Raw genomic sequence first — 12,041 nt, forward strand, 5'->3', positions numbered from 1 at the left:
TAATGTTCATTTTCTTATTTGTATTTGTATTTTGCGCTTTTGGGTTTTTACAGTTGTTTGTGGACCTTCATTAAATATCCAGGACGTCACGCTGTAAGCTGACTGTCTAGCTCTGAATAAGGACCACTCATGGCAAGGACAGTACAAGGCGCATATTTGAAAAATGTGATGGAGAGAAAATGATATAAAACAATAAACAATATAACAAAAAAATGCTGATGGTTAACAAAACCAGAAACCAGGTGCTTTTTTAGCAAAGGTGAAGGTGGGCACCTTCCATAAGGACATGATGACATCACATGGAGGTAGAAACTTGGTCATACCTCTACAGTGCATGGGGACCAGTCACTCAGCAGCCATATATAACAAGGCCTTATGGGACATGGTTTGGTCTGTGTGAGCTGGCTGGGACAGGGACGACCCTCCTCGTGAGCCTGCTGCAGAATTCTCCGTGTGCGCACAGACAGACCTGCAAAAAACCAAAGCCAACACGCTGCTATGAAGGACAATATACCAGAGGAGACTCGAGTGCATTCGAAAGCTGCAAACTGGATGTTCAAGCTGAGTACTCGTTTTGCTTGCATATGTGAGAAACTCAAAAATAGTGAGCTACTGTGCAGTGCTAACAGGGGAGACTGCTAAATAATATAAACTGTTACAAAGGAAAAATTTAGAAAAAAGGTTACACCTTCTCTCTCGCCTGTGAAACATTTCCCACATGACAAAGAGGAATTAGTGCAACAGTACAATGCATCTGTGTCACTGCACCACCATAATACTCAGATCTAACAGTTTCGAACAAGTACTTTGTTCAAGTGAGCCATTAATAATGCATGGCAGGAAATGTTTGGTAAATGGCAACAGAAACAAGAAGTGGCCACATAGCGAGTTTAGTATGTTGTGGAGCAGCTTAGTGTCTGGTTCCCGTGAGGCTCAGTGAAAGCATGGTCGCCATCAGCCATCAAGTCAAGACACATTTCATGTGTGTGTGTGTGTGTTATGCCAGGGGAGATGCTGAGCTCCGTGGGCCCCAAGCAGACACAGCAGACGTTCAGCCCTGCCATCTCAAAAATCAAACCAAAAACATTAACACTCCCTTGGCATCCTGACAAAACAAGATCCGTGCTTCATCTGACACAGATACGACGCAAATCCCTCATCAGGGCTGACAGATGTGTTTCACAATGTGTGAGAATGAACTGAGAGAGTGGCAGAAACAGAGTCACAGCGACAGTGACAGAGCTGTGAGGGAGACAGAGGGAGGCCGTCTTGAGTTTAAATCCCCAGCTGTGTAACTGTGAGCTTATTGGAACAAGGGGTTAAATGTGAGGAACCAGACAGGAACCAGACAGCTGACGACAAATTAATATTGATGAACTTAAGAAAATACAGTTGAGTTTCTCTAATTAACAGAATAACAAGCTTTCTCTCTGGGAGTTTGGGAGGCCAAAGAAACAATGTATGCATTTAGGTTAACTTCATTAACTTTTGTATATTGCATGAGCTTACACCCTGACTTTCTCAAAGTGATGGTGGGCATGCCACAGGTTGGTGATTACTAATTGCATTTTTGAAATCATGCAGAGGTAGAGCATATATTTTATTTAGGAACACTGAATTATTTATGACGTCTGTAAAGGTAAAGGCTCTGAGAAATTTTGTTTAAATGAACCTGCTATTCTTAACATGTAACCTCATAAAGCAAAGTTGCTCATGTTAATAAAAAAACTGAGCTTCATACAGAAGGATAATGAAGGGAGAATATTAATATATACATTATTGGAAAAAAAAAGAAAAAAACTCAGCACACAGCCTCCCTGTATAATAAGGCTTTGGATTACACATCCTCGTAAATATTTTAATGCATTTAAATGTATTCATGCACAATTCAACATCCCGGTGAAAGCCTGAGCAGACGGAATAATGAGGTGCTGCACATGCGGCCGACCGTGTGTGTCTGTTCATCAGGTTGGTGTTCCCTTTGGTTGCAGTTAAGTTTGTTTACTCCGAGGGTTTACCTTGATTACCGCAGGTGTGCGAACATTTCGCCCACGGTGACCAATCAGAGAGAATACAGCTGACAGGACAGTCAACAACGCAGCTCTCCGACAGCCTCCACTTGTTGATCAGACCGAACTGCAGAGAACAAGAGCAGTGCAGTGAGCAGGGCCGGCTAATTATTTCCTCTAACAGGAAAAGAGGAAGTGCCCACGTTTCCATATTTTAAACAGACTGCAGTTCATCTCAGGACAGTGGAGCAATTGTACCATTAACCTTGCTTGTAAATGTTATTGAACTGTTATTGATTTTTTATTATTTTTTTTTTTTTTAATTGTGGCATTTGTGACATTTTACTAAACACAGAGGCGACAGCATCACATTTATCACAATAAAGCTCCCTTATCTCACCGTAACATGATTGTGGACATACCAGATATTAAGTGCAGGTTGTAGAACAAGATTGATGTCCAGTTTGCAACACAGCAGCGAGAAATGTTACAGCCGCTACTGTTACTGAATTTAACTGGCAGCATCTTCAAGAGCACTATTTATCCATACATGATCATGTCTAGGAAATAAAACTGTGTTTTGGTTAAAAATTGGGCAAATTTGTGTTTGGCTCGATGGCAAACTGCTCGGTGAAACATGAAAGTGTGAGGAGATTGCATCCAACATTTTCACTTAAATTGGACAACTTGGCTTTCAATAATGTATGAGCCAATGGGAACTGAATAGGAATTGGAGTCCTGTGGTATGAATCAATACTTCATACTTCAAAGTGCTCTCCAAACAATTTAATTTTGAAGCACAATATTCCATTGTTCTTGTAAGGGATCTCTCTGTAGTTTGGTGCAAATCACTTCTCGTTCACTTGTTCCATCTGGCTTGGTAGAGATTTTTAAATGTACAGTGTATGAAAAGAATAAACTGTAACTGCTGTCCATTATTGGTTTTCAACAGAAACTGCTGTGTTATTTGCTTCAAAAGGTCAACCACAGTAACAGCCTTTGCACTGTGTTTTTTGCACTACCACATGTGTGGATTAATCTCAGCCTGACATTATTAAATGTTAATATTCAAAAAAAATTAATAAAAGTATTTACACCATAACTGTATAACTGTGAAAATGTGATTTTTCTCAGACTACAATTGTGCAATTCAAATTATGAATGTTTCCGTACAGTGATTACCTGCTCACACTTCTGCAGGTCCACTATCTTTCCATCGCTGCGAATACAGTCCAGGAGACGCAGCCGTGACCCCTGACCACAGATGGCATTTTCACTCAGCTGGCACGTACTCCAGTCTGTAGTTTACACACACACACACACACACACACACACACACAGAAGAAACACAAACGTGCATATACATGTATCTGTTCATTGGGTTGTATGCCATTGTTTGCAGAATCACTGTCTGTTCTATCCAGCAACATTGTACACGTTCACTACATGTTAACTAACCCCTACTGCACCCAACCAGCTAAGCCAACATTTTTATTAGGGGAATTTTCTGAACCTTGCTGCTCGATGGCATGGTGTTGCCCTCATGTAACAAACTACCTTTCTGGACCTCACACCGCCCCGTGATACTTACAGGAAACAGACGAATAGAAGAGCATTTTATGAGTGAAAGGAACATGGTGCAGCAGTTAGGGTCGTTCCCTCTGACAGTGAGGACAGTGAATTTGGAGACAGTCAGGAAGAGTGAACTTCCCGAATCAGGTTTGAGAGACATTTAGGAGGTCAGGGGTCAGTCAGCAGAGTAACCTGTGTGCGTTTGTGTGTGTGTGTGTGTGTGTGTGTGTGTGTGCATGTGTGTGTGTGTGTGTGTGTGTGTATGTGTACCCACACAGGCTGACTCCTCCTCACACACACACACAAATAGACAAAATATATATTGCTTATTCCACTGATAACATGTACCATAAAAAACCTTGGAGCTTCAGTACCCTCACAGCACATTGCTGCCCGGAGGCAAAAAACCAAAATAAAAATTCATGCTATACCGGGTTAAGGCAACTTGGTCAAACCACACAGTTCTTGCCCCACATTAATTTCATTCAATACATTCCCTCTGGATGTAAACAAGAGTCTGTCATCCAATTGCAGCTCAGCCTGGCTCTGCAGATGTTCCTACCTGAGACTTGGTACTGGTATGTGAAGCAGGTGCTATTGAGGATGCAGGGCTCTGACTGGACCAGCTCTGGACAGGCAGAGTCTTCTGAGGCTGGGAGGCGGAGGATGTGTCTACTCCTGTTTCTTGCTGTCCCTCGGTCACATTGCTGTACAACAATGACGGCGCAGAAAAGTGTAGGTTTAGTTTAAGAATAAAGAGAGATGGGATGACACCAACTCTGTCAGCAAATCAAAGGAACTGAAAGCTGCTTCCTGCATTTACATTTATGACCTACCCACTAAGATATTATGATTAAATTGACTTGTTTTCATAGCAGCAGCCTAAAGTAAGAGTCATGAAATCCTGCATTAATATGTGCATGTGCTCTAACCTTTGGCAACAACAAACTTAGTTTTACCAGTTTTATTAGTTTTGTTTATGTCTGATTAAAATCCTAAAAGACTGAATTGATAACTAAAACAGACATTCTGTATTATAATATTTTAATATGACAAATTTATTATTTATTGCTCATTGAAAATGCAATTGAGGATTTTGCTCTCAAACCCAAAACAACAAACCAGAGCACTGATCTACGTTAGATTAGATTCATCGACCATCAGAACAAAAACCGACATTTTCCATGGCACATCTTTTCCCTTTTTGTGTAATTAATTCTCTTTTCCTGTACGAGGAGAGTGAATGCATGCTTTCTGTATGATTTCTCATGGACAAACTGCAAATAAATGACTGCTTTGTGAAGTAGAGGACATTCTCATCAGAGGAACTGATGAGAAAGTCATCACTTTCAAAAATATCCCTGATCATGTGTTTTGTGTTTACAACTGGATTTTGAAATCTGGGAGAAATTGAGGAATGGGTCAGTGTATTTCACTATGAATAATATTAATGTAGAAAAAAATGAGTAAATTTAAGCAGTTGAAAAGTGCAGTAGCTGATATCCATTTTTTGGTCCTTGACAAACACATTCAATAAAAGGAAAAAAAAATCAAATGAGTCATTTTGAGGGGAGATCTTTCTCTTTACTTGGGCTCTATCAAACCACGTGGTAACCTGACTTCCAACACACTGTGTCTTCCTTGAGCAAAGTCTAATTTATATCATGTTTGTGAGGAACTAACACTGTGCTGCAACTCCTCCACAGTCCTTTCCTTGTTCTTTAAAAAAATATATATTTCTGTGACATGAAAGCTCTGTGACCTTAAACTATAAGGCTTTTATCACCCTCTTTAACCCTGATTGAATTACATTTTGTGATTTTATTTAAATTATTAATTTCAAGGGCATTGGCTTTTACATGTGTGAGGAAATATCTGGTATATTACCTTCAGGAAAAAAAAAACAGAGAAAAAGACAGGATTTTTTAAAATGCCACTGAAAAACTGTGGGTATGCTAAAAATACCTTAAAAGAGTAGTTGTTGCTCAGATGAGATATTTTTAAATCTATGGGGTGATTTTTATCTTATTGGAAGGGAATCTTTTTGAGGTAGCAAAGAGAGAAAAATGTGGAAAGACACCATGTAAAATTAATGTTATCTCTTAATACGATTAAATGATATCAAAACGTGAATGTTAGAAATAAATCAGTTGCAATTTGTAGATTCAGCTCTTGAAATCACAGAGAGCCACAGCTGCAGCTGAGTGAGGTTCGACTCTGAGAAAACATTTTCACCCTGTTTACCCACAGTTTGAGCCTTTTCTGTCAGTAAAGAACCACTGACTCTTATAAGTCATCCAAAAGTTGTATAGGAAGTCATATGTACTATATACTGCTATTTGAATACTAAATGTAAAGAATTTACATTTACGTCATTATGCCAACCAAACCTCACCATCCTAACCCTCAATATGTTTTTAAATTAATCTCTGGTCTTCAGTTTCAAACCTGGTGTAAGAGGTCGACAACGTATGTGCTGTTCACTCCAGTCTGAACTGGCCTTCTGTCTCTGTGCCATGGCGGGTTTGAAATGATAAACTAAGTAACTGTCCAAAATTAGCTTTGCTTTTAACATAATTCAATGTTTGTTAATATTGTTTTCCACTTATAGAAACCCATTTCTGACACTTGAAAATTATCTCCTAACTATAATATATAACCTCATAATGATGTGATAATATCTCACAGTTATGAGAAAATAAGTAGTAATCATGAGTAGCACTTCATAACTATGACAGTATTTCAGCTCCGGGGAACAGTTTTGATGTCAAACCACAATGGTTTTATGTGTGATTCTCTTTTTCTAAGAGCAATGTATTAATGCTTTGGTATTAACAGGTTGAGCTCCACAAGGTAATGCAAATTTACTGATACAAACCTCTATAAACATCTTCTCTGAGGCATTGGAAAGAACTAGGACACTTGTTTGAATGGGATTCAACATTATTTGACACATATTCAGTAAGTGCTGCTGACTTTGTGCTACAAATGGTGTAATTTAAGTCTGAATAATCCTGGAGAGAAACGTGAATTTATTGTACTACTGTCTATTATAGGCGCAGCCAAAGGCAGATGGAGACGAAAGTGATAATTAGGACAGCAATTATTAGAACTGTAACATTTACCAAATGTCTAACAAGGGACAGAGGTGGCATGATGAAAATTCGCAAAGTGCTCAAGTTACACTACAGGAGAAAAGAAACTGTGACTAAAAGAGCAAGGAATGTGTGAATGTGGAGGAACTGTCAGCTCAGCCTCACAGGAAAAAAGATGAAGGTGTTTGTACTGAGCTGCATTTGCCCCTCTGCTTCTGGTACATCTGGGCGTGTACCTCAGTCACTGTCACCTCCTAATGAGGGACCTCTGTGTGAGCCTCATGAATCAGCTGCAATCACTGCGTTTTTTAGGCTTTCACAACTGTCTCACAGTCACACACATGCATTTTGTATGCTACATACAACACAAGGTCCCGCAATCAGAAAGATTTTCACAGCATCTTAACTGATAACTAGACCAATAAGACCCACCAAGTTCACAAAATCAACACATAAATCTGCTCATTTGTAATTTGGAAGGAGAGTTACTAAGTTCCAGTAAGTGCTCAGACACTGACTGGCATAAAAACAGCAGACAAGTCACATTAAAACAAGTTGTAACACATGTGCAGGATGAACAAAATGTAGTGAGCAACACTAAACCCAAAATCTGAGCAATAATAAAGTTGAGGAGCTCTCGAGAAGCAAGAACACTGGACCCACCAGTGTGCTTGCTTGACTTGTGGCCCATTTCCTTCTTTTATAAAGACAGAAAAAAACACTTCCTTCCCTTCCTTTGCCCACCTCTGTCCCACGACAGAGGCTGTGGCCTGTTGATTCTCATCATAACCATTTCAAAGTCTGCCCCCAGATGTGCTGCAGGAAGCAGATTATGAATAGACATGTTCTTGAATATGAAAAGGTGTGTAACTGTAGAAACAAATCTATAACCATTTTATATGGCTGTTCCGGTTTAAACACCGTTATATCACCAAATGCATTAAATGGCTGATTTCTCCTGATGTTGAGAGTGGTGCCGAAGTCTGCGTGTTGAATGACTGAATGAAACAAAATGTCTGTGGAGAGAACTCAGACTAATTAAGTAATCTCTCTCTCTCTCTCCCCCCCCCAACTGTTCTTTCTCTGACTGCAATGTTCCAGTTCATTGAACTATTGTGTTTGACAGGAAGCCTATACCACGCCAGCATGGCCATGTGACCAGTAGCCTGTGGCTATAATCACTGGGGAACATATTCTACATGGTTGTAGCCTGAGGGCTAACCTTCACTGGGGAACGAAGGTACATTCATAAACTCAATTGCATTTGGAATACACATCACTGCAGTGGAAAATGTGATTTCAAATCACACAATTCTATAAAACAGGTGGGTGGATGCACATTCACTAACTATGACCAACACCTCCCTGATGTGTATCTTGTATACAGAGGAAGCCTGAAGAAACACTGTGCTTGTCTGAATCCATCAAAATAGCTCTATACTGAGGGATTACTGTTGATTACTTTAACAGTGCTGCAGTCATTTTCATTTATAAATCTATCACAGTCCAAGAAAAGTCAAAAAGCAAAACAGATTTCAAACTGAAATCTAATGAAAAAATTGTTTGATATATTATTTTCATTATTATTATTATTTAAAAGTGTTATAAAAATGCATTGTAAATACATTTTAATTAATTATTGTGTTGCTACATGTCAAAATGTAAAAAAGGCTCTTTCTCAGTTATAGATAAGTATTAAATAAAAGAGGAAAACTGTGTATGAGTTATGCAGTATGAGTATTTGTAATTCCAAATACACATACACATGTATATTTTTGCCTACAGAACTAATTGTTGAGAGAAGGAAAACCTCTGATCAATATATGTCATTGCTGATGCCATATCTGGCCATTTGTGCTTCTACCTTCTTTTTATACAGTTAATTGCTATGGATTATGGACATGCTTTCAATAACATCAACACATTAACCAGCTTGCTACTCACAATCTGTCAACTAACCAAGAACACAGTCGCTCAGTTATTGTTTCTTACCAGGGAGCAGTTGCTCCAAGGTCCCCAGGGCGCTACAACACAGTCGTTGGGACAGGCCAGAAAGCAGACCTGAGCTCTGGGTGGCATTTCCTCCTGATCACACAGACTGTCGTCCACACTGCTGGCTTCCCCACTCGCTCCGTTCTTCACACACCTAGCACAACAGCAGATGCAGCTGTATAACTAGTCTCTTGGGCACTGCTAACTGAGTCCTTCTTGGAGTCTAAAAACCTATTTCTGAGTTTTGGAGTCAAAACAGATTACACTTTATCTTTTCTCAGAGAGTTTTCTGCATTTACTTCACTGTTTTCACAAGAAAAAGGACAGAATTGGTTATTCATTTAAATGGGTTCAAATTACATTTTCAACAAAACAGGAGGATGACAATTTTTGATGTGTGGTTGTGACTCATACTTAAAGTTAGGCATATACAGTGTACGACACAAGACCCATTCAGTTGATACAGTGACACAGTTTCCCAACTTGGCATATCCTATTTCTAATGTGTGCAATCAAATACCAGCACCTGTACCTGCTGCCTGCAAAACACTTCACACTCTTTCTAAACCACTAAAAAGCAAAAACAATTCTAACGCCACTCATCAGGATACTGTAGTTTGTTTTCACCTGTCATTGCAAATGTTAGGAGCAGTGTGAGTGCCAGCTACAGGACTGTCGCCAGTCTACCTCTCCCAGTGTGTGTTGCTGTGCCAGACCAACGGTCTGCCAAGCCAAACCCGGCTCACTGACCTGATCTTGCGGCTTTGGACTCCCTCCCCGCAGGCTGGCAGGTCATCCACGGTGTTGATGGTGCAAATGGACCAGGGCTCCGTCCTCCAGTGGAACTGGCCGCATTCACTGTGGCACGGCACAGCTTCGTACACCTGTACACGTGCATGTACAGACACACACATGAACAGACACACACATACACAGAGGGAAAAGGGACACACATGAGGGATTGTAGGAAGAAAGCAGTGGAGTATGTAATCTAACCAAACATACACACACACACACACACACACTCGTAATACATGTACACATAAGAATAGTTGATGTATACATGTGTAGAAAATGTAGATCATATTAGGGACACTTTCTACTTTCATATTACACTAACAAGGAGGTAAAACCCTCTACTCCTCATGGATTTTCATTTGGCTAATCTAACAAGAAGAAAACTGAATTCTTAAATGCAGTTTTACATGACAAGACTCTTGCTTGTATTTTTGTCTCATTACATTGACAGTAAGGACTTGTGCTGGTTTATGGACATACATAATGCTTCTTTGGTAGGTTCTGAGGTCTATGTGTAGCCTAATACTTCCAATTGAAAGACGAAAAATTTAATGTTGCCAGAGATGCTGGAGATTAATATCTGGATGATGTCCCTTATATCTTCTACATCCACAGTGTGACAGGCTAACAAGTAACTGAAAGTAGTGGAATAGATTGTTAACAGGAGTTAAAATATCTTCAACACCGAAACAAAAGAAGCACTTTTCACCACAGTGTGGCTGGAAACTAACTGATGGCCACTTAACATGCTACTGCAGCAGAGAACAAACAAAGAGGTGTTCTGTTCAGACTGAAATAAAAACCTCTGCATGATATGGAGAGAACAGCATGGGGTGTGTAAAACAATGACCATGGCAAAAGGCTCCTCAGCTGAGAATGTAATTCGCTGGATATTGAGCCGATTCACCTCTCCCCACTCAACCAGTGACTCTGGCATGTCTGTAGAACCAAGGGAGCAGCCAGTGCAATGTTCCTGTAAACACATGTTTACTCTCAATCCATGTAACAGTCTGCCGGAGTAAAAGGTATACTCTAGAGGACAATTTGTGGGAAAGGCTATGACAAGCTGTAATAGGTGTCTGTAAGTGTGTGTGTTTGAAAGTGTGTGTGTGTGCAGACTAGAGAGAGAGGGAGAAGTGTTCCCTCCCCTACGGGCCACACAGATGCCTATTACACACCCTCATCATCTCCCATCTGTCCCTGCAGATGCCCCTGCTGGGTAAACTGGCAAATGCTCTGTTTCCCGCTTTCTCCAGTGCTACTGTAGAAACCCAGCCCCGACTTAACAGCTAATTTTTATCACCAGACGAATGACTTTCGAGTCACTTTCCACAATATATACACTATTTATTGAGTACTTAACACCATTAGTTCAGTGAGAAATCATCGACCAAATGTGCTACGGTACCATAACACATAAATTCTCAGAGTTATTAAATCATTTCTCGGCAGGTTAAAGCTGGTGCATTGCAAAACAAAGATGGAGCAGAAAAAATACAGGATTTGCTCCTGAGTACACCTGAGGTCACAAACTTTTGGTAGTGCTCATCGCAGAGGAAAAAGGAATGAAGGAATAGGTCATCAGTCAGAAACAGCTGCTACAGACCAGATCGTCTCACTGGTTGAATGTGATGCGGGCAGTCTCTATCCTCTGCTCCTTTGTGTTCTTATAGACCCTTCTGAAATCTTTTTGATAAGCAATACAAGAATGATATTACCCGGCTCAATTTCTTTGAGCACACTCTCAAAAGCTTTACTGACTATTCACAACATAATGACATCCTAGCTAGTACTCTAGAAAATGTCAGTCTGAGTCCCTGCAGTTAAAAAGCAGACGGAAAATTATCCAAATGCACTTCACAGAAATTATTTCCATCCATGTGGCGCTCTCTCTAATCCAACTATTGTTCTTTCTCTTGACCAAAAGACCAAAGGAGTCACAGGAGTGTGATTAGGACAGATCTGGCATGCAATTTCTCTTCATTAGCTAAAGCAGAGTATATGTACAGAATGAACAGCACTGACCTGAGCCTGCGTGGATGTCCATATTAGCAGTGCATGACAAGCCAGAAGTTGGGCAGGGGAGAGAAGAACAATGATATGATCATTAGTTTAGATTTTCCCTGCAGTGACAGAAATGTAGTTTTTCTTTAATTATTTTTTTAAGAATACTGCATTCTGTTCTGAGCTTCATTAATGAGGGTAAAGGATGATAAAGTACTTCATCAGTTATAGTGGATCTAGCGGTCCTGGATATTTTGCCAAACTGAATGATTCATAGTGTTGAGAGATTTTTAAAGTGCTGCAGTTGGTTGCAACAGCTGTGCAATGCCCAGACCCGCAGCTGAAGGCAACTCCCAGAAATTAATTTGTCTAGAGATGGTGAGAGGGAAGTCGGCGTGAATGAGCGCTATGCTCAGAGATGCTGTGTGCTCTATATCTAAACAAAGTTGTAACTGTTGTAAGTGTTATATTACTTTTCAGGCTCTGCTTCTTCTCGGTAAAAAGGAACATTCAAATAAAAATCCCCTGAACTAAGCCAGCACGAACACAGGGATCTTAACTGAACATTTAC

The 12,041-nt window shown here is 40.1% G+C and overlaps 1 protein-coding gene across 1 annotated transcript in view; it reads right to left on the minus strand.

Moving 5' to 3' along the window:
* Window positions 1-12,041, minus strand: part of thsd7ba (thrombospondin, type I, domain containing 7Ba) — a 158,525-nt gene that overhangs the window by 12,589 nt on the left and 133,895 nt on the right. The window contains exons 17-23 of the mRNA XM_071497227.1: window positions 11,492-11,497; window positions 9,419-9,552; window positions 8,669-8,822; window positions 4,144-4,288; window positions 3,192-3,307; window positions 2,019-2,136; window positions 324-469 (exon numbers count right to left, since the gene is read on the minus strand). Coding sequence (XP_071353328.1) covers window positions 324-469; window positions 2,019-2,136; window positions 3,192-3,307; window positions 4,144-4,288; window positions 8,669-8,822; window positions 9,419-9,552; window positions 11,492-11,497 — 819 coding nt within the window. The remainder of the gene's footprint in view (window positions 1-323; window positions 470-2,018; window positions 2,137-3,191; window positions 3,308-4,143; window positions 4,289-8,668; window positions 8,823-9,418; window positions 9,553-11,491; window positions 11,498-12,041) is intronic.

Source organism: Trachinotus anak, unplaced genomic scaffold, assembly GCF_046630095.1.
Source record: "Trachinotus anak isolate AG129_WGS33_773 ecotype Australia unplaced genomic scaffold, CSIRO_AGI_Tana_v1 ptg000001l, whole genome shotgun sequence".
NCBI classification, from domain to species: Eukaryota; Metazoa; Chordata; class Actinopteri; order Carangiformes; family Carangidae; genus Trachinotus; species Trachinotus anak.